The sequence below is a fragment of the Natrix helvetica genome, assembly GCF_964273705.1.
Source record: "Natrix helvetica genome assembly, chromosome: 1".
NCBI classification, from domain to species: Eukaryota; Metazoa; Chordata; class Lepidosauria; order Squamata; family Natricidae; genus Natrix; species Natrix helvetica.
The window spans coordinates 255,497,611-255,521,581 of NC_138548.1; the positions used below are offsets into that span (position 1 = coordinate 255,497,611).

The window sequence follows — 23,971 nt, forward strand, 5'->3', positions numbered from 1 at the left end:
GACCACACATTATAGGGCCTGGGGCAAGTCTAACATGATTAGATGCCAAGTTTTATTCATTTCTGCAGTTCTCAACTTATGAAATGTGGCCACATGCCCTCATTTCTACTAACACAACTGAGTAGGAATTTCAGTTCATTCATTAGCAGTCTGAATCAAAGCTCACTTCTGATCCATAATGTATTTGGGGTCAAACATTTTTTTTCTGTTTCTTTGTGGAAGGATTCAGCCATTCAATGGTGTGCAGATGGATGCAAAGCTGACCCTTGGAGCAGTGGTGTATCAACCATTAAGCAGACTAAGCACGTGCTTAGGGCACCAGGCCCAAATGGGGGCACCACAAAATTGGGAAAGAAAAAACCCAATGAAGATTTGTACAGTACATACAAAGGAAGGGCACCAGGATTTGTCAGTGGTTAGGGCACCAGTGAGCCTTAATTCGCCACTGCTTGGAGCTGTTGGCTAAAATAAAATAAAAAAATTTTTAGGAAAGGGGGATTATGAAATTCACATTTTGGGGGTCAGCTTCTTTCTATTTAATCCATGTTTCTCATCTCTACCTACAAGCATACATTTCTTCTTCCGATCTTTAACAGTATTTATATCAAATCACAATGAGATTGATTGCATCAATAAGGGATGTCAGCAACCTGACAGCAACCATGGCATTTATTTTCAATTGAGTTAAATCCATTGTGAACTGCACTAAGAGTATTACAAAGAATCCTGCAATAACACCAGTGGAACTGCAAAAAACTGTGCTACTCAAAGCATCTTATATTTTAAGAAGGTACTTGGTTGATACCTAGGACGCTGGCAGCAACCCCTATCAACCATTAGCACCAGTCAATGGTATTTGTAATGCATTTTTGAATGTTCAGTTGGCTGAGTTTCAAGTTTAATGAATAAAGTATAGTACCGGTAGTAGTAGTAGTAGTAGTAGTAGTAGTAGTAGTAGTAGTAGTATCATCAACATTTTACTGTGCTAATGCATTCCAAGGTCTGGACCAGCTGCTGCAGAAGGTAAGCAGCCTGAACAAAGAGCTGATGGTGGCGGAGGAAGCGGGGCTAGGGCCAGGTCCACTAAAGGAGGGGAAATGGAGACGGTGAGAGGGTGGTGGCTGCAGGGCAAGGCCGGAACCAGGGAATGGTGCATTCCCCACCCTGGCCAATGTGGGCAGTGAGTGGGTAATGACTATGGGGCAAGGCAGAAGCAGGGAATGGCACATTCTCCAACCCGGCCAAGGCGGGTGGTGGCTTCAGGGCCTGAGGGAATGGTGCATCCCTGGAGCCCTAGTCCCCAGCCCAGGGCAAGCAGGCAACATGCTTACTTACCTTTGGTGAGCTAAGCAGAGTGGGTGAGGTGTAGAAGTGACTGGCAAGGTGCGTAGCTGGGCCGCGTGGTGAACTGAAAGCAAATGTAGGGCTCAGATGGACGGGGCAAGCATCGAGTGAGCACATGAGGGTCGAGTGAGTGTCGGGCATGGAAGGTGGATGTGGTGAGCAAGCATCAGGCGAGTGGGGCGAGTGAGGTGAGTGAGCGGTGACAGGGTAGGCGGGGCGAGCGACAGGGCGACTGGTTTGGGGGCATGGCCAGTTAGCCATCGCTACTGGTTCCCCAACCTTGGCCAAATTTCTGCCATTGGTTCACGTGAATCGGTGCAAACCAGCTGAATACCACCTCTGATATACCTGCTGAGAATGGCATGAAAGCATCTCTTTTCCTAAACAGACCCTTTTCATCCAAAAAATGACCTGGATTTAACTTCTCTGAAGTTTCCCACTGGAGAGGGTCAAAATATATAGAAGGGAAGACTGGCACAACAGCCATGTACTAAAGGAAGAGGAAGAAACAGATGACTGTTCCGATTAGCTGGCCTGGCATAATTATAAATGTTACAACTATGAACTCCTGGTAGTATACTCTCACCTGGTTATTTTAAGGGTAATGTCTTAATTTTTAATAATTAATTGTTTTTAGGGCTTTTAGACCCATATTTATTCTTCTGTACAGTACTCTTAATTTTAACCTCCTCCACATATATACGTATATTTATAGTTATATTTGCATTTGTATTTTATCTGTTATTTGCTGTGTGGACTGTACACCACCCCGAGTCCCTTTTTGGGAGAGGGGGCGGTTTAGAAATACGAAGAATAAATAAATAAAATGACATGAATTGGCACTACTTCATCCAGAGAAGCATCTTCAGTTCTTACTTGCCTTAAATAAAATAGGTCAGTGGGTTGTCCTCTGTAAAGTTGTATTCATATTGCATTGCATTGGTTAATTAGCATCATTTTTCTTTAGAGGCTTTAATACATGTCTATATGGTGTTCTTTATCCAGAATGACGTTGGGGGATTAAAACACCCTAAACCAACACAGAACACTTGGGCAGAGACAATGGATGACTGATTAGTTCATTACAAGTAGTCCTTGACTTACACAGTTCGTTTAGTTAGTGTTTGAAGTTACATACATATTCAGTACTGAAAAAAGGGACTTATGACTATTTTTCACACGACTGTTGCACCATCCCCACGGTCACATGATCAAAATTCAGAGGCAACTGACTTGTCTATATGAGGGTTTCAGTGTCCCGGGGTCATGTGATCACCTTTTGCAACTTTATGACAAGCAAAGTCAATGGGAAAACCAGATTCACTTAACAAGCATGTCATTAACCAAACAATGATTAAAAAATACAATAAGCAGTGATTCGTTTAATTTAATAATTAAGTGAATAATAATTTAATGAAACAACAGTAAGCCGTGACCGAGTTAACAACTGTGGCAAGAAAATTCATAAAATGGGGCAAAATTCACTTAAAATTGTCTCTCCTGGCAACATAATTTTTTGGTTTGTGATCGTAAGTCAAGGACTACCTGTCCAGTTGCTCACTAATAATGTCACATTGTGATGCACCACACTTTTCGAATGAAGTTGCATGAGGAGAGAAAGTGAGAATCAGAGCTTCTCCCAGAGCAGTGAGGGGCCACTGGGAAGGGAACTTTCTTCTGCTCAAGCTATAGAAACGTCCCTGAAATCTGTTTCAAAAGTTGTCACTGATTTATAGTTTTAAGTGCAAAAGATTGAATGGATGGGTAATTATTTAACTTATTTTAAGGCAATTAAATCACACTCAGCTTTACCTGCTACCAAGCTGGCTTTTCTAAGGGCTGACAGGATGCAGATGTGATCTATGGTGCCTCCTTCAGTGCTGAAAAGGACATTACAGAGCAGATCCATGCCACCATTCCTTAAAGAGTGTGTTTGTTTGTTTATAATGGTCATTATTCCTAAAAGGCTTCAGTTAGCATTTGTGGCAGAATTGGGAGTCATCAGTTCTTTTGCTTTCTGCTCTTTTAATAGTACAACTTGCTCACCGCCATGGGCATCTCAAGAAAATGGGGCACAAGAGCATAGCTGAAACCCTGCCTGTTTTGTACTTGTGTTTGAAGTATCCTTGCAAGTAAAATATCCTTGCAACATACCTTTTCTAATTTAAGGAGGAAGCAATCAATAAAGTCTCTAGGATTGTCTGGATCCAGGGTCTTCTTGTGATCATCCACTTTATTCCTAATGAAGTCACAGACCTTGTTACAGTCAGAGAAAACTTTCTTATGAGGCCCAGGAAAGAATTTCAATACATTTGGCAAAACGCTGTACACCTGAAATATGGTAATAGTAAAACTTAACCATTGCCAGTTCATCTATTATGCTCTGCTTTAAGAACTACACAGAAAAACCCATTTGTCTATTAAGTGCCCTTTTATTTCTATTAGTTGAAAATAAACATCATGCAAGACCAGTTATTGATTTTCTGCAGTGCCTTCTGACCAAATGAATATAAAGTATGTATGCTATGGACACTAAGTTTATCTAGTACTGTTTTTCCCTCTTTGTTTATATATCCTCAGTTGCTATGAGAAATACTAGAATGAAAGTGGGGTACTTTTGGAAGACTTAAAAAGCAATTATTTATGAATGCCACTCTGAAATGGGTAGTAGAATAGTTGGCTCAGAAAAAGCAAGTCTGAAGCATTATTACAATAGTACTTAGACTTATATATTGCTTCACAGTGCTTTACAGCCCTTTCAGCATATTGCCACCCAAAATCTGGGTCCTTGTTTTACCGACCTTGAAAGTATAGAAAGCTGAGTCAACCTTGAGCTGATGAGAATCAAACTCTGACAGCAGAATTAGCCTGCAGTGCTGCATTCTAACCACTGTGCCACCATCACTCAATGTATTTTTATAGTAACTAGCAAGAATCACTAATAAGAAGAAATCTCTGCTTGCAGAAGCACATAAAGTCAGCATACCTGTTAGATATTTGCATAAACTGCTGTAGTCTCCACTCAGGTCCACCGCTAGGGCGGGAACAAGGGGTTGTTCTGATTGGACGGGAGGTCTGCCAGATCCCCATAAAAGGGGAGCTGCACGACCCCGTGCTCAGCTGGATCACTTCTACCTAACTAATAAAGAGCTGTTGTCACAATCGTCTGGAGTCTGTCCTCTCGTTGCCCGAATCTAACACTGGCAACGAAGGTGGGATTGAGAGGCAGATAGGACGAAGATCTACTAGCAAGAATCCACGGATTCAATCCAGCCCCGGATTGCGGCGGAAATCCCGGCAACCATCTCAGCGTGGCAAATTCAAACGCAAGACAAGATGGCGATGCACGCTCCACCAACCCCGTACAACCCAGTAGCCGAACATTGGGAATCCTACATGTTGAGATTTGAATGCTTCCTCGAGGCAAACGATCTCATGGGAGTACCAGACTCCCGGAAAAAGAATATGTTCCTGAGCTACTGCGGTCGAGAGGTCTTCGAGACAGCCAGGGATCTATCGGAGCCAACCCCCATCCAGGCGGTAACATGGACGGCGCTACAACAAACACTACAGACGCATTATGCACCAAAACCTTCCCTCCACGTTCGCCGCCACGAATTCAACATGAGGAACCAGAAGGCGGACGAGTCCATCAACCAATACATTGCAGCACTCCAAAAAGCAGCAACGTATTGCGAATTCAGGGATCTGGATGAGTGTATCCTAGCATGCCTCATATGCGGAGTACAGGACAATGCCTTGCAGAAACGGTTGTTGGCCAAACCCAACTTAAACCTACAAATCGCACTTGATGAGGCAAGAGCTTCGGAATCAGCGGACAGATCAACAGAAACGCTGCAACGCAGGTACAGCAGACCCCAATCCGGAACCAGACAGACCCGGGTACATCACGAGGCCACCGATCAGGAGACCGAGGACAGTGAGTGCAAAGACAGCCATCGCATGTGCAGTAACCACACAAAACCGACGCAAAAATTTGAATCCCGTTTGCCGCCCTGCGCGAGCTGCGGAGGGAATCACCGGTCTACCTGCCATTTCAGAGACGTTGTTTGCCAGCGTTGCGACAAGTTCGGACACATCGCAAAGGTGTGTCGGAGCGAAGTCCTTGCTACAACATGGCAACCGCCATCTTATCGCCGACAGAAGCCCACCCCAGGGGCTTGGTGGAAAAACAAAGGGCGCCCAGAGAGAGAACAAAGGGAGTCAGCCGAGAGAGAGTATTCCCAGAGAGCCGAGAGAGAGTATTCCCAGAGAGAACCACTAAGAACCTATCTCACAACGATAGGACAGGTCCGCACAAAGCGACCTAAAAAGCTGAAACTCACTGTCCTCCTTGAGGACTCCCCATGCGAGCTCGAAGTCAACACGGGATCATCGCTGACGATCATCTCGTGGTCAGCAATGAAGAAGGCGATTCCCAACCTGAAGAAGCACCAACTGCGGAAACCAGACATCCTGCTTCACGATTACCAGGGGAACAGGGTCCCCATCGTGGGTCAAGGCACGTTCCGAGTCCAGTTCAAGGACATCATGGCCCAACTGCCCGTAACTGTAGCCAGCGCGCCACTGCAGAGCCTCCTGGGATTGGACTGGTTCGAAGCCCTGGGGCTGGAAGTCACCGGCATCAACGCCGTGGGCAATAGCAGCGCCGAAGGAATTTTTAAGGAGTTTGAAGATGTGTTCAGCCCCGGCCTTGGTAAGTACGTGGGGACACCAATCTCATTCAATTTGGACCCAAATGTGGCACCTATCAGACTCAAACCCAGGAGAGTGCCTTTTGCGCTCCGACCCAAAATTGATAAAGAAATTGATAAGCTGGTAGAGCAAGGAATCCTCGAACCAGTGGACCACGCTCGCTGGGAAACCCCAATCGTGACCCCGGTTAAGCCAGACGGGTCAGTCCGCATCTGCGCGGACTATAAATGCACAATTAATGTTGCTCTCCAACAGAGCACATATCCTGTGCCCGTAGTACAGCACCTATTGCACTCTTTGGGGCCAGGAAAAATCTTTGCAAAACTAGACATGGCACAAGCTTATCAGCAGGATAGCGCCACGGCGGAGGCCCAAACCATAGTGACGCACAGGGGTGCTTTTAAATGCAACCGTTTACCATTTGGTGTAAGCATTGCTCCGGGATTGTTCCAAAGCGTCATGGAACGGCTTTTGCAGGGCATACCAGGAGTCGTCCCTTATTTCAACGACATCTTAGTATCGGCTGCAAATGAGGAGCAACTATTAAAACATGTTAGGATTGTTTTGGCCAGAATTCGAGAAAAGGGTCTCTGCCTGAAAAAGGAAAAATGCCAAATTAATGTGCCCAGCATAGAATTCCTGGGTTACAGGATCAATGGATTGGGAATACACCCGACATTGAAGAAAATTAAGGCAATTCAGGACGCCCCCACACCACAAAATCAGACCGAGTTGCAGGCCTTCCTCGGACTTCTTAACTTCTACAGCGTCTTTCTCAGACAGAAAGCTACCGTTGCTGAACCATTGCACCGACTTCTAGCGAAGAACACAAAATGGACCTGGGGACATCCCGAGGCGACCGCCTTCGCTGCAGTCAAGCGCCTACTGACGGCCGACTCTCTACTAATCCAGTACAGCCAAACCCTACCGCTGGTGTTAACTTGCGATGCCTCACCTTTCGGCATCAGCGCAGTACTCAGCCACAGAATGCCAAATGGAAACGAAGCCCCCATCGCATTCTACTCAAGGACATTGTCTTAGGTGGAACGCAACTACAGCCAACTGGACAGGGAGGCGTTGGCCGCTGTGGCGGGAGTTAAGCGTTTTCATGAATATCTCTACAGCCGCGATTTCAAACTTGTGACGGACCACAAACCATTGCTGGGTCTACTGGCGGGAAACAGACCCACACCGGTCTCCCTCTCCCCGCGCATGACCAGGTGGACTGTTTTCCTGGCTGCGTACTCCTACAAACTGGTACACCGACCGGGTTCTACGTTGGGACACGCGGACGCGCTCAGCCGCTGCCAGTTACCGGAACTGTTGGCCGACCCCACTCCAGAAATACCGGTCCTTTTGATTGACTGTTTGGACACAGGGCCAGTATCTTCTGTGGACGTTGCTAGGTTTTCTGCTAAGGACAACGTAATCAGACAAGTGCAAACTTGGGTATGGAGGGAGTGGCCCAAAGGGATTGTGGGACCCGAATTCAAACTTTTTTGGTCTAAGCGGGATGAACTGTCGGTTTTGAAAGGTTGTTTATTGTGGGGGGATCGCGTTGTTGTACCGCACAAACTGTGGAAGAATGTATTAGAAGCTTTGCATGTAGGGCATCCAGGGATCGTAAGGATGAAAGCATTAGCAAGGAGTTACGTTTGGTGGCCTAACATGGACAAGGAGATAGAGGAATGGGTGGCCACTTGCAATCCATGCCAAGAATCCAGACCAGCTCCCCCTGAAGTGCCGCTACGGAGTGGGACAAACCGCAGGCACCCTGGTCGCGAATACACATAGATTTCGCAGGGCCAGTTCAGGGACAGATGTTCTTAATAGTTGTGGACGCATACTCCAAATGGTTAGAGGTAGTCCTGATGACCTCGATCACGGCAGAGGCGGTCATCAAGGTACTACCGGGACTTTTCGCCACGCACGGCCTGCCCGATCTTCTAGTCTCCGACAACAGGCCCCAGTTCATGGCCATGCAATTCGAATCCTATTTAACAAGTCAGGGAATTTGGCATGCCCTCATCGAGCCATTCCATCCGGCATCTAATCTTCAGACGGAAAGGATGGTGCGAGCTGCAAAAGAGACCCTTGCTAGGATGGGCCCGGGTGATTGGCAAACACGGGTTGACCATTATCTACTAATTCAACATATTACCCCTAGCGCCACGACGGGAAGGAGCCCCGCTGAACTCCTCATGGGTCGCCGACTAAGGTCTCACCTAGACCGGCTACACCCAAATTACTCTGCCACATTGCCCCCAGACTCCACAAGCAAAATTCGGAATTTTAGCATAGGGGATTCAGTATACGCCCACAACTATGCGGGGGAACACTGTGGATTCCGGCAAAGGTAATAGGCATCACCGGACCTCGGTCCTACTTGTTAGAATTGGAAGACGGTAGGAACTGGAAAAGACACATTGACCAACTCCGAGGTCGCCTGACACACTCCAATCTAAGATCATCTAACAAAGAGCTTATACCATGGGAGAGATTGCCGACACAACAACCCGACACACCCAATGCAGACGACTACAGCACAGCGGAACCAAGGGTGGAACCAGAGGCCAGCATAAGAACGGAGCAGTCCCCGAGTAAAGGGAATCAACAATCCCCAACCAGGACGGAGGAACAAAAAGAACACTCCGATCGAGCACCCATTCAGGCACAACCCGAATTACGCAGGCCCACCCAAGCAAGGCAGAAACCCGTGTACTTACAGGACTTTGTAACTAACAGGAACACTCCATCTAAGAGGGGAGGGGTGTTAGATATTTGCATAAACTGCTGTAGTCTCCACTCAGGTCCGCCGCTAGGGCGGGAACAAGGGGTTGTTCTGATTGGACGGGAGGTCTGCCAGATCCCCATAAAAGGGGAGCTGCACGACCACGTGCTCAGCTGGATCACTTCTACCTAACTAATAAAGAGCTGTTGTCACAATCGTCTGGAGTCTGTCCTCTCGTTGACCGAATCTAACAATACCACTCTTGGAGGAATCCCAAAGAATCCTGTGAATGTCTGCAAGATTCGCAATAGTTCAGAGAAAATTTTGCTTTCACAAGACAATCAATTCCCAAAGACAACAGAGCACATAACATTAGAAACAGCAGATGTGATGGGTGGGACCAGTGGTGGGCTGCAACCGGTTTAACAACCGGTTAAGAACAACAGGTAATAAGTGGCCAGTTTCTAAGTGACTTTTTAGTGTTACTATCTATCTGGAAAACGGGAATTATAACATCATTCTGAAGGTCTGACAATCTCCCACACACTGCCGAATCATATCACAGGGGTTTGGTGGGATGGAATCTAAATGAAGCCTCTGAATTGTTTCTGGTTAGAAAATTATGCCAAAGCCTGCCCTGCGTGCAGCTTTGCTATCTCTCAGCAGTACGGGTGCCACACGGATCTCCAAATGCGGCAACAATGGTTTGGCCCAAATAGGGCCTGGGAGGGGTGGATGAGGTCAGCCCTTGGTGGGATTTGCTGGTTCACCAGACTGTAACAACCGGTATGTCCACACCGGTCCAAACCAGCAGCATCCCACCTCTGTGTGTATGTTTGTGTGTGTGTGTGTGTGTGTGTGTGTGTATATACATGTATGTATATATATGTGTGTGTGTGTGTGTTTGTGTATACACACACAGACACACATATGAAAGTCATTGGTTAGACTTACATTTACACAGAATTGTATCAACATTTTGCTCTTTCTAGGTTTATTTTTTTTTTAAAAAAAGGAAAGAGCTTTTGTCTTTATTTGTTAATTTTTGATAGGAAATTTCCCCTTTCTTTAACTCTTTTTGATTCTGGGAAAAAAAATATTTCCTAGGATATGATTTATCTGCTTCTCTTATCCTTGACGAAAGAATTTATTTTTAATGTTCTTGTCTAGTTTTGTTTTGTCTGTTATTTTTTTCTTTTTTTAGATTTTGTGTTATAATCTTCTGAATAAAATAAATAATTGATTCAAAAGAAAAGGAAAACAGGAAAGCATCACACAACAATCAGTTTCCAAATTTAACAGAGTATAAATATCAGGAAGTTGAAGATTTTAAAAAATGTTTGTTAGATAGATGGAATCAGTTTATCTCGGGAACCCTAAAATTCTAGATAGAGGGGTCTTGGGAAGACAATACGATTTGTTGATTCATTTTCTGTAAACGTAGAGAAGCTATTTCTCGAACAAAAGGAGAAGCATATTTCACTGATTTTTTTGGCCCTCTCTCCCACTCATTTCATTCTTTTTTTAAAAAAAAAATCAGAAACAAACAAAACAGAATATTTTCACACTTGGAGCTTGATTGCGTCAATTATATAAGAGACAGCCTTTGAAATACATGAATTTCAAAAAAGTCTTGGTTACCCTCATTTAATGGGGGAAATACCATTTAAGAGAGTATATTTTATTAAAGGAAGTTTCCCTTTGGAGAATCTGGCTGGAATCAAGTAGTGGCTAAATAAAGGGAAGGCTTCCCCCTTGGAATTGGCATAGTTTTGATCAGGTACTGAGACACAGGTCATACTACGTCTCAACAGTTTGCAGGAGTACTGAGCCTGCTTTCGTGTCTTTCTTTCCAAGTTCTTAGTTCAAGTTTTTACTTCCTGCTTTCTTTCCACAGTCAGCCTCTCAATAGTTTGATTCAGTTTCTCTTTTGCTTCCCTTTCTTCCCCTTAAATATGTCAGCAATTCATTGGGGATAGTGGCGGGATTCAAATTTTTTTACTACCGGTTCTGTGGACATGGCTTGGTGGGCATGGCATGGCTTGGTGGGGGTGGCTTGGTGGGGGTGGCTTGGTGGCCATGGCTTGGTGGGCATGGCAGGGGAAGGTTACTGCAAAAACTCAATTTTCTCCCGATCAGCTGGGACTCAGGAGGCAGCGAATAGATGGGGATGGGGCCAGTCAGAGGTGGTATATACTGGGTCTCCAAACTACTCAAAATTTACGCTACCGGTTCTCCAGAACTAGTCAGAACCTGCTGAATGCCACCTCTGATTGGGGATCTGCTGTCTCTCCCACAGGCAATCGGTTTTGGCATGGCAGGTAGGTTTCTAATGGATTTACATCAATTTAGAACAGATTGAATTGGAACAGAATGTTAGATGGGTCCTCACGCAGGGGCTTTTTAATGTAAAATCTCAATTGTAACATCAACCTACCTAGCATCAATTTGTGATGCACAATACAACTGAAATGTTGTGGGTGGAGGGGAAGGGCACAGGTAAAGTTCAACCAGAAATCCAACCATCACTAGAATGGCAGTTTTTGACACTCAGAAAACAATGTGTCACATTTGAGCGCCCACAAAAAAAATAAAACATTAATATCAGCTTACTTTTATGGCTTCACTTTATCTATGATAAATTTTCTGATTCATTTTTCCCTACATATCTATTATGTCGCTGGATCCTTCTAAGAATGAGCACTTGCTATATTTTTACTTTGCACCTGAATAAAATAAAATAATCATTATGGTTGTTTCCCGCTGTGTATTAGTTTTTCATATAATTAATTCACACTTAGTCTCTCAGAGATCAGCCCTTTTTATTAATCATTTCCAATGGGGGGAAAACTATCTTTACCTTTTTGTTTTAAATGACAGTCTTATATGAATTCAGCTTCTTCTTCTTTGACAATTTTTTCCCTTAGCCACTAGCAATAAAATCCCATGATATTTTATTTTTAAAGTTGTAGGTGCAATTTTAGAAATGTCTTATATGTTTAAGGTTGAGGAAGTCGGTTTCGCTTTTTTAAGTGCACCATTCAAACTTTTGGCTAAAAAAAAAGAGCAGGGTTAGCTTTGAAGTTTAAAAAAATGCTTAATTGTTTTGGATAATAGTAAGAAGTAACTCTCAGGTTACAGTGAAATGATACATTAATTAAATTGTGTATGTTATATTACACACGGATCAAAATATGAAATGGGTTCTGTATTATGGTGTCAGTGCAATCTAACAGAGTCAAGGGACTGTTGATTAGATTTTGGTTAGCAGAATCACTAAAACAATTTCACAAAAAATTGGCATTTAATGACTTTTTTTAAAAAAAATCAAATGTAAACAGTTTTTAATTCATTTTAGTTTAATTGCATTAGTTTTGGCCTGGTTCCACCAGTCTAAATTTGGGTTTAAGATCTGTGGTGGGATTCCAAATCTTTTCCTACCAGTTCTATGATAGTGCACTTCACACACGCAGCACTCAAAGACCGCCCATCTGTGTCAGTGCTGGTGAGCTGAGTTGTTCTTTTAGCTCAGCTGAGGCATGGCAATCCGCTCTGCCACGTAAATCAGCTGAGCTAAAAAACAATGGAATATAGAACAGGGAATGGCAGGGGCGGAAGGGTAGGGCCAGGCAGAGATGTTATTTTCAGATTCTGTGAACTACTCAAAATTTCTGCTATTAGTATGCCAGAACCGGTCTGAACCAGCTGAAAACTACCTCTGGTTAAAATCCTCTCATACCACTGAAAGGTCAAGAGCAAACATTAGCCATGAAGACCTTCTGCATTCCAGATTCAGACTCGCTGGATGAAATCAAAATCCAAATATCAGTAGTAGCAGTAGTAATGGTAGTGGTGTTGATAGTCCTACTAGAACAGATTTTTATTATATATATTTCTTTTTTTTTTTTTACTTTACAGCACTCACAGAATTCTGAGGCTTCTAGAACCTTGAATTTAGCACTAGAAATTTAGGGATGGCGAAACAATATTTCTTGAGACAATTATTTATTTCTGTTGCTACGTTTGATGGCTCGTAGGTAGCGATGCTTCCCGTTCTTCCTAAGGTCCATAAACAAGGTCTCCAAGTTTATCTCTTCAGGATCTAAAATCAGTTCAAAAGTGAAATGCTGGAGCAGACTGGTAATGAACAGGAAGATTTCCATATCAGCCATTCCCTCTCCTGGACATGATCTCTTCCCTGTGAAAAGAACAAAGAAGACAAACAGTTAATTAATCAGTTAAATAATAATTAGTTAATAAATTAGTCACTTGTTGAAAAGAGCAGCTATAGAAATCAAATGAAAACATACATGCATACCAAATGTCTTTATGGGACCCAGAAAACCAGGTATTATCTCAGATTAGCAGTGGAAAGTGAAAAGCAATATTTCAGAAAGAACACCCTGTGGCTTGAGTGCTTGGAAAAAAACAGTGTCATTCTAAAACCTCTGAATATTTTGAAATAACCAGCCATTTAATGGGCACTTTCTTGAAGGAAACAGACCACATGATCTACTATGATACAATTTTCTCTTTTTCTGCCTGTCACTTGTTCTGTAAAGCTGCATGTAAGCACAAACCCCTGACTTTTTAAGGGCTTGATTAAGATGAACAGCACATACTCCCATGGCCCTTTCCACAGTTTTTGGAGAACAGTGTCAGGGGAAATTTACCATGTGTTTTTCAAGATCAACTGCTGCTGGAGAAGTCATAACAGAGGGGAGGCTGTGAAGCAAAACAAAGCCCACCCAAGAAACATTATGTTAAGGAGAAGTGAGAGGGGCCATGCAGCTTCATGAATTGGTTTTGAGGGAGAGCCATTGAAACCACTTTGATGGCTGGCAATGAGAAACAGTTAAGTAAACTGTCCTTGAAATTTAACCCAGAGAGGATAAAATCTAGCCTGTTTAAAAACATTAAAAAAACCCACCTAACATTATGTCAATAGGGAATGCCAACCCAATCCAAATAACTGGAAAAGAAACTAATTTTATGTTCCTATTTCAAAACTTAACAGACACAGTGATTGTGTCATGAAATTAAAATTAACTACCTGGGAGAAAGATATTGACAGATACTTTAATGTCTTTGGAGTACCTTAGTTAATTGGATTTCAGTTTCTTTAAGGGTTAGGATTTCTTTAAGATCAAACCAGACATAAGATCAATGGAACCATGTCAGGTCTCCTGCATCTTCCTGAAATCATAAAATCAATCCCCAGAGGAAAGGGCTTACTATATAGCTGGACCACAACTCTGGGGAAATGACATTAACCCTACCTTTCCTACCTGCTCTTCCACTCACAGGGCAACAGAAAGTAGGGAGAGGTAAACTGGATCGGGAAAACAGTAAAAAGGAAAGTATTAAGCTCTTTCAGTTCTTTGCTCCCATACATTCCATTTTTCTCCCGTCCTATTACTACATGTAGTTTTTCCAGGAAAATAAACCCCACATTTAGTAAAGGAATGTATTAGCATAATAAATAATAAATGTATTATTTATCTGGTTAGAAGGGACTAAACATTCTCTTTCATGATTCAATCAGATCCTTTCACTGAATACACTAATTTATACATGCTCCTGAAATAGCATCAAGGGCAGGCAGAAAACATCACCCATCAGCATAGGTAAAGTAATAGTTAAGCAGCCTTACACATAATTGGCCAACCTTGAAGACCCCAGATCACCCATAGTCCCTCTGTTACCTGCAGAGAAAGGCAAGTAGGCGTCCTTCTTTTGGAATTTACCCTTCTCATCCAAGAAATGAGCTGGGTCAAACTTCTCAGGATTTTCCCAGCAGAGAGGATCAAAATGCACTGAAACCCACAATGGAAGAACAGTTGTGCCCTTTAAGGAGACAAGAAGAACAGATGGATTTTTTCCCATAAAGAAACATACTGTTCTTAATTCTTTCAAAAATGAGACTCTTTGGAATAACATTGATGCAATTTATAAGATCCCACCATACAATGTGTTTAACTAATGCATATTCACATATTTAAAGACCTTACAGAAAATTATGAACATAACAAGACTGATTTGTCTGCTATGTCTTGTCAATGTAAACTGCATTCATCACATATTAAACTTTACAATTTTTGGATGACAAGTGGAATTCAAGTTCCTACATTCTGAGGCTGCCACATTGCCATTGCCTAAGTTAACAAAACAAATCTAGTCGTAGGAAATTGGAGTGATGTTATTAAGAAATGTTTAAGAACTTTTAAGTTATCTAGTTGGCAGATTAATTCATTTTTAAAATAATTTATTTTGAATTTGTTTAGAAATGTCCACTACTTCTGTTATTATTGTGTTGCCTTGGCACATCAGCACCGTTTTTATTTTATTTGACACATTTCTATATGATTATTTTTATCCAAAATGAGGTTGGGGGATTAAAATATCCCAAACCAATACAGACAGAGACAATGGACAGAGACAATGGAGGCCTACTTAGCTCACTACAGTTGCTCACTGATAATGTTATACTTGGCCTTCACAATTTTCTGGCAGACTTTCTTTTCAGCTTGGATTTTTTCTGGCAGACATTTCATTACCAAATTAATAACTTCATCACTCCCCTGAAGTGGGAAAATTAAGATGGTTTGCTTCTGTGGATTGGGGAAGATGTTTTTTTCCCTTTGACTGTTCCTGCTTATTTGATTGTTAGTTAAAGGGTGTTTAATGAAGAGGTACTCAGGGCTGTTGCCTTTTGCTTTGGCTATTCATTGTTCCTTTTGAACGATATATAAATTGGGTTTATTACTGCATGGCTGTTCATGGCTAATTTTTCAGAGTGCCAAACGTCTGGAAATTCTGTTGCATTTTGAATCTGCTCTAAGAAATCTATAGAGTTTTAGACCAGTGGCCTAAACCAGTCTAAAGAACTGTGGTGGTGCAGTGGTTAGAATGCAGTATTGCAGGCTAATTGTACTGACTACCAGAAGTTCGATTCTCACCAGCTCAAGTTAACTCAGCCTTCCATCCTTTTGAGGTTGGAAAAATGAGGACCCATATTGTCAAGGACAATATGCTGACTCTGTAAACCTCTTAGAAAGGGCTGTAAAGCACTACGAAGCACTATATAAGTCTAAGTGCTATTGCTATTGCTAACGCCAAATGATGTTCAGAAAATATACACAATTTTATTGCAGATATATATATCTGCATACAAAACGGTTCCCAGACTTTATCTGATTTTTCACACCTGAGGAATGAAGTGTCCCCTGAAATTCACATCCTGGGTTGTCATATGTGGGAAGGTCTCAGTAGTCCCTTGCTGAAAGCGTAGAGTCTCATGAAGAAGTGCATTGGTGTAAGACATGTTCATTCTATCTTCTATGGAGACAGCACGGTTTGCTCCCACAACTTCATCAATTTCCTGCTGGGCTTTTGCTACAGTGAGTTGTATTTTGTTAAAGTAAATAATATTATTTTTTGAAACTATTCCAAAATGCAGTGACTGTTCTTTAGATATGGATAATCAAAGATACATTCTAATTTCCTACTTCCCAATTTCATAGCTCTTTGAGTTCATTCACATAGCCATTTGCTATGCTTTCTTTCCATCCTAGTCAGGAAGAAAACAAATCAAGATAAAACACATTGTCCCACCTTGTGTCCTAAAAGGATAGAGAAGCAGGGCCATCTTGTGTCACTGCCCATTTAGCTTCTTTACCGGACATTGCAAGGGAAGTGACCAGTGACGTGTGGTGAGGGTTATGGCTGGTGAGGCTGGTGACATCATCAGGAAGGCGGGGAATGGGACCACGTGTGCAGGAGGCTGAGGCAGCCTCAGCCTCCAGCACACGTGGTCCCATTCTCCGCCTTCCTGAGTGAACATTAAGGGGACCGCGGAGTGCACTGATCCACATAGCATTGCTTCCTCCACCGGCGCCAGTCCCTTCCCCCACCCACTCCTTCAAGGTCTCCCACCAACCCAAAGCCCGATCCCCAGCTCCCTCGGGCAAGGCTTGAGCGGGGTGAATGGGAAAGCAACGAAAGGGGCTGCGCTTTCACCCCGCTCAAGCCTTGCTGCCTGCAGCCACCGCCCGCCCTCGCTGCCCCTTTCGTTGCTTTCCCATTCAGGCGGCTGCGCTTCCCATTCCCATTTCCCATTCAGGCGGCTTCCCATGCAGGCGGCAAGGCTTGAGTGGGGTGAAAGCGCAGCCCCTTTCGTTGCTTTTCCATTCAGGCGGCTGCGCTTTCGTGCCTTTGTCATCCGGCAGCGCCGACATTTCTGCCTCCGCCCTCCGCAGCTCCTGGGCGCGCCCGGACGGAGGTAGCCAGAATGGCGCCGAAGCAGTCCGGCAGACTGTATATAATATTATATACTATTATTTCATGAAGAGAGGTGAGGCTCTGCCTCCCCTGCCTCCCCTGACCGCACGTCCCTGGAAGTGACTAACAATTTTCTGTAAAATTTATAAAATCCACCACCAATTCCCATGCAGAATGTGGGCCATAATGGTGGGTGCTTTGAAGGTTCAGGCATTCCATTCAATCATTTCTCCACCCTGCCATTTTCCCCAGTCACTAAGAGGACAATTGACCCATTGGCCATTAGATGGCAGCAAATTCTCCATCTTTTTAATTGCAAGATAGTGGTCATTCAGATTTATGTAACTCAGATGCAGTTGCTATATGCATGTTCAAGAAAGGTACTTTGATGCATGAGAGAGACTTGTTTCTGTTATACCTACACAGGTTTTCCAAATGACAGCCTATATGCCACTCTATTATAGAAAAGGGTAAGAGAAGAAAAACTAGGCAGCATTTTAAAGTTTTATCTGTATCAGACCACACTTTTCAAATGAAGTTACATGAAGAGTGACAAACTAGGGAGTCAGAGCTTCTCCAAGATCAGTGATGACCACTGGTGGGAGAATTAGAAATTTGAGAACTGGTTAGTTGTCAAGTAACACTTGTTCAGCACTGTTGTAACTTTGAACAGTCACTGGACAAGTAGTCATTAAATAAGAACTACCAGTATTTGAAATGCATTTTCAAACATTGTTAAAATTATTTCAACTATATACAATTTCAGCACAACCTGCTGGGTTGAAAACTATTGGTGTATCCTCGTGATCTACAAATCATTAGAGAAATTTTAGTTGCAATAGTTCACATGCCTGATTTGGAGATCTCTTAAATTCTGTCCTTTATTATAGGCTGCTTCCTGCTGCATGTTCTAAGTGTGATCTATGCAAATCACTAAGAAAACATGTTTAGAAAAAATATAACATTTGCATTAGGTTTTTCTTTAAGAAGTTCAATTTGGAAGATGTAGTCATTCACAGATTGGGTTGTTACTCCAAATATTTGGAAATGTCATGGAGAAAATGGCAGGAAAATGCCAATTTGCATTTGTATACTTGAGGGAGAAAATATTAACCAAAGTAACCTCTCCATATACCTTGGACATGTGGGTACATGGCCAGAAGGATAAGGCCATATGAGATGGAACTGGTTGTGCTCTCGGTTCCAGCAAGGAAGAGCTGAAACACAGACATGACCAAGTCTTCAATACAGAGAATAGTGGAATCCTGTTCCTGTAAAGTAAGGCAGAAACAAAGTAAGAAGCAGATGTTCATAATGTGTAACTTCATCATCATGTCATCATCATGTCACTTACTCCTTCACATTTTACTTCTCTTCTAGACCAATTTAGAAGGTAGGCAGGGAATCATCCAAGACAGAATAATCCCATACATATTCTCTTTATTAATTTGAATAGCCAATGCAATTTAATAGGTCAGAGGCACTGATGTTTAAATGAAAAAGAAACAGCTGAGATCCAAAAAAGGCAACATAGTTCTAGGCTGCATAAACAGAGGGATAGAATCAAGATCACGTGAAGTGTTTTAATACCACTTTATAATGCCTTGGTAAGGCCACACTTAGAATACTGCATTCGGTTTTGGTCACCACAATGTAAAAAAGATGTGGAGACTCTAGAAAGAGTGCAGGGAAGAGCAACAAAGATGATTAAGGGACTGGAGGCTAAAACATCAATGGAACTGCATCGACATGGAGGGAAGTATGCAGTGGAGTATCCAAGGCTCTGTTTTAGGCCTAGTATTCCTCAACATCTTCATCAATGATGGACGAGGGGAAAGATGGGGAACTCATCAAATTTGCAGATGACACCAAGCTGACAGGAATAGACAACACTCCAGAAGATAGGCTTAAGATACAGAAGGATCTTGACAAACTTGAACATTGGGCACTATCTAACAAAATGAAATTCAATGGTGAAAAGAGTAAGGTTCTACATTTAGGCAAGCAAAATAAAATGCACAGGTACAGTATAGGTGGTACCTTCCTCAATAATAGTAACTGTGAGAGGGATCTTGGAATCCTAGAGGATAACCATTTAAATATGAGCCGGCAGTGTGCAGCAGCTGCCAAAAAAGGCAACACAGTTCTAGGCTTCATAAACAAAGGGATAGAATCAAGATCACGTGCAGTGTTAATACCACTTTATAATGCCTTGGTAAGGCCACACTTGGAATACTGCATTCAGTTTTGGTCGCCATGATGCAGAAAAGATGTGGAGACTCTAGAAAGAGTGCAGAGAAGAGCAACAAAGGTGATTAGGAGACTGGAGGCTAAAACATATGAAGAACGGTTGCAGGAACTGAGTATGACTAGTTTAATGAAAAGAAGGACTAGCGAAGACATGATATCAGTGTTCCAATATCTGAGGGGCTGCCACAAAGAAGAGGGAGTCAAAGTATTCTCCAAAGCATCTGAGGGTAGAACAAGAAGCAATGGGTGGAAACTAATCAAGAAGAGAAGCAAATTGGAACTAAGGAGAAATTTCCTAACAGAACAATTAATCAATGAAACAATTTGCCTCCAGAAATTGTGAATGCTCCAATGCTGGAAGTTTTTAAGAAGATGTTGAATAACCATTTGTCTGAAGTAGCGTAGGATTTCCTGCCTAAGCAGCAAGGGGTTGGACTAGAAGACCTCCAAGGTCCCTTCCAACTCTGTTATTCTATTCTATATCTGATCAAATGAAACAAGCAGTTTCTTTTTCTGTCCTGTATCAGCCATACTTCCCCAGAATCCTTATTATACATTGCTATTAGTGTTTGTTATTAAGTTTGTTTTAACTTTCAATGCTTTTAACCTTTTAATTGCCTCAGCAATACAAATAGCTTACCCCTCAGCAATACAAATAGCTATGGGCATCATCATAAAATGGGGTACAAGCGCATAACTGAAACCTTTTGCCCTTTTGTGCAAATTATCCTTGCAACGTACCTTTTCTAATTTAAGAAGGAAGCAATCAATAAAGTCTCTAGGATTCTCTGGATCCAGGGTCTTCTTATGAGAGTCCACTTCGTTCCTAATGAAATCGAAGATCTTGTTACAGTCAGAGAAAACTTTCTTATGAGGTCCAGGAAGGAAGTTCATGGTATTTGGCAAAGCACTGTATACCTGAAACATGATGATAGTAAGTTAGCCAGTGCCAATTCATGTCATGCTCTCAGATGCACAGAAAATTTGTTTCCTTTACAACGGAGGTCCCCAATCTTGGCCTGCAACCTGTTGGGAACCAGGCTATGCAACCATCAGGTGAAGACACAAAGCTCTATTTGCACAAGTGGTAGGTGCATGCACTTACACCACCACCACCACCACCGCTGCTCCTAGTCTGCAGAGCTGGAATTGTTGGGGACCACTGTTTTATAAAGTACCTTATTATTAGTTAGGATTTATAAGTTTTTATGATAGAAAACTTATCATAATACTGTGTTTCACATATTATAAAATGTAATAAAACTCTCCCTATACATGTGTTTGTCTCTCCAGTTCAAGGCTATTTTTAAAGTAAATACATCTTTGGATATTTCCCTGAATTCTTAAGAACTTTTCAATGAAGGCAATACATTCACATTCTTGAAGACACTGAGGAATCTGGTCAGAGAATTACTGCTCTCCCAGTGGGTTCCACAGAGGAGATTGGGGAGGAGGAGGAGGAGGAGGAGGAGGAGGAGGAGGAGGAGGAGGAGGAGGAGGAGGAGGAGGAGGAGGAGGAGGAGGAGGAGAAAGCTTGGTAGCAACATATAAACTAACCAGGAGCAAAAGGAACAATGACTTAAATGCAGTGTGATTCTCACAAACACACCTTTAGAAGACCACGTTAAAAAGCCTCCCATTTTTGTAGGTTGAAGGGAACAATTTGAACCCTCTTACTCTTACACAAAGAAAAAAACCTGCTGGTAGAAGCACATAAACTTGACATACCATGCCAGGAATGCTCAGAAAGAATCCTGTGAATGCCTTCACAATTTCCAATAGCTCATGGAAGGTTTTATCTTCATAAGAGTATCGATTTCCAAAGATAACTGAACACATCACATTACCAACAGCAGCTGTGATGTCTGGGATTATATCAAAGGGCTGATCTGCAACAGCAAAAAGAAAAAAGAGAAGAGATTGGGTGACCACATTTTGCGCCCCCAAATCCTTTTCCTGGGTGATTTTGTGAATGTTCTTTTTACTACATTCTATTGGACTGAGAATCTTCATTGACATAGTGCAATGCACTTTGGGGAGGAAATCCCCGAGGTTGGTGTAGCAGGAGTTATACCTTCCAATGACTCTCTGCCATTCCAACCCACTTGCTCTGACTGATGAACCTGCCTGGATAAGCAGCAAAACATCTCAAACTAACAACAAACATTAATCCAGTTGCAATGACTCAACCTTCAGGCAACTCTACCTGGATGGCTAAGAATCTTCATTGATACCTTCTACTTGGAATTTGTACACATATGGAACCTTTATGGTTCCATTGACATGTGCCTGAAAACCTTCCTACTGTTTTGATTCCAATAAATTGTGTCATGGTGATAATCTAGGCCTCTGTGATGGATAATGAAAATGCAGATGGGCCATTTTTCCAGGAAGTCCCCAACATAGTGAACAGACTCTGGGAATTGGGATTCAAGAAACAGCATGTGCCACCCAGATAAGATTCAGGTCATTTTTTTAAAAATTAAATCTTCACTAGTATAACCAAAAGGCAGAGTATTAATTCAACAAAAAAAACACAAGTATTTGCTTCTGAACTGAAAAATAAATAAACAAATACGCCATCTCACAATGTTGTTGTTGTTGTGAGGCAAACAGAGGGAACAGCATTAGGTAGGTGACATTGTGTTGTACACATAGAGGTGGTATATAATTCTTTAACTATATAAAAACCTTCTACAATGTTGATCACCTTCAAAGGTTGATATCTTCCCCACCAAACAGTAAACTTCTTCCAATATCTGCTCAGCCATCGACCTCTTTCCCATTCCAAAGTTTCGTAGGGTAGAAATAGTAAAGCGACGCAGAGTCTTCCATGTCTCAGGTTTGCCAATAATTCCTGAAAGGTTAGAAATTGGCAGTAACAGACAACAGACACTGCAATATTTTTTAAAAGATGTTCATCTTCTATCAAAAACTGAAGGAGATTTAGGTATGCACTGTGCACTCACCATAACCTTTGGTTATTTGATCAAAGACAACTATAGGTGGCCGTCCACCAAATTCTTCATTATGAGTTACCAAGGCATCTTTTACTGCTTCGTAGCCACAAATCACAACCATCGGCTTTGCTCCGAACCACGTAGTAAAAACTGGACCATATTTCTTAGTGAGCTGAGGACAAAATCCATCAAAGGTATCAATCAGTAGGATTTGAGACCCCATTCTTGGATATCTGATTCAATTAATGGCCCACGAGACCTCTTAATAATTTTAAGAAAGTGAGTGCCAATGTAAGAACTAAACAGACCTCTTCCCAATCTAGCATAAATGATTTAAATGTGCCACATTAATTTTTATGGCCATTAGTGTTAGAAATATCCTTGGAACAACTTTTCCCAACCTGATGTCTTTCGACATCATTAACATGGTATGTTAAATTTTATGGCCATAAGTGCTAGATAAATTCTTTAGTTCAACTTTACCCAGCTTGATGTCTTTCAACTTGAATTTTAATTTGCTTATAGTGCCCAAGAAGCAGGTGCAAACTGCATGGTTCAAAAAATTTGAAGAATAAATTTTGTCCTGTACAGCATTATTATTCTTAATTATACCACTTACTCTCTAAGAAAAATATGTTTGTGGTTAAACTTGTAATAAAAAACCCAAGCCAGACAGAAATGAAGTCGGAAGTACATTTAGTAGTGCTGAAGATAATCTCAATTTTTGAATACCTGTTTTACAATATACTCTCAAAACATGGGATATTACTAATCTTCCAGATTATTCTTTAATCTCTCTCCCATTAAGAAAGGAGTCATATGAAAGATTTTCTTACCTTTGGATAGGTTTTATACAGAGGCAGAGCATCTTTTTGCAGTACATTCCCCAGAAAGAGCCATGGCCTGGGGCCAGGAGGGAACCTGCCTCTTTCTTGGTGTAACCTGAAGGCCCAGACTGTGAGCAGAAAGAGAAACAACAGTATTGCTGCGCCCGGCACCAGCTCCAGCTGCATGTTTATTCTTCTGGTCCTGATGGAGTGGAAGAGATAAGACTTTGGGCTTGGAAATGAGTGGGACACAAAGAGAATGACAGAGTCAAAGTCAATGTTATTGGTTCTCTAGATTTCTCCCTTCCACTTCCCAAGTCTTTCTACTTTTGCAAGCTATCAATTGTTCAAAAATATGAAATGATATCTTTATGTATTTGTTTAAATTCAATAACAAAACTTGGAGCAGCTGAAGGAATACTGTAATGACATTTTTGTGACCCTGTAATCCCTTAATTTGGAGTAGTATCAGGGCAACTGAATGGAGCTGAGAGCTTACTGTCCAGATGGCAATAGCAATAGCACTTAGACTTATACAGCACTTCATAGTGCTTTTACAGCCCTCTCTAAGCGATTTACAGAGTCAGCATATTACCCCCAACAATCTGGGTCCTCATTTTACCCACCTCGGAAGGATGGAAGGCTGAGTCAACATTGAGCCAGTGAGATTTGAACTGCTGAACTGCAGTTAGCAATCAGCTGAAGTAGCTTGTACAACTGCACTCTAACCACTGCGCCACCTCAGCTCTATCATGTCCTTTATGTCCTTTACCTACACCAAGTTTGCAGGATATATTTTCTGATCTGTTATTCCAGAAAATAAAATGCTGCCTTTAACTATTTGCTTGTGGCCATAAACACAC

General features: G+C 42.2%; 1 protein-coding gene across 1 annotated transcript; it reads right to left on the bottom strand.

Moving 5' to 3' along the window:
- Positions 1 to 12,792: 12,792 nt before the first annotated feature.
- Positions 12,793 to 22,504, bottom strand: LOC309397708 (cytochrome P450 2C23-like; the record flags this gene model as incomplete). Its single annotated transcript, XM_081963967.1, has 8 exons — positions 12,793 to 12,989; positions 14,497 to 14,638; positions 15,999 to 16,186; positions 18,207 to 18,342; positions 20,063 to 20,239; positions 21,050 to 21,210; positions 22,032 to 22,178; positions 22,291 to 22,504. The coding sequence occupies 8 exons, from the start codon at positions 22,502 to 22,504 to the stop codon at positions 12,793 to 12,795; spliced, it is 1,362 nt and encodes a 453-aa protein (XP_081820093.1).
- Positions 22,505 to 23,971: the final 1,467 nt, after the last annotated feature.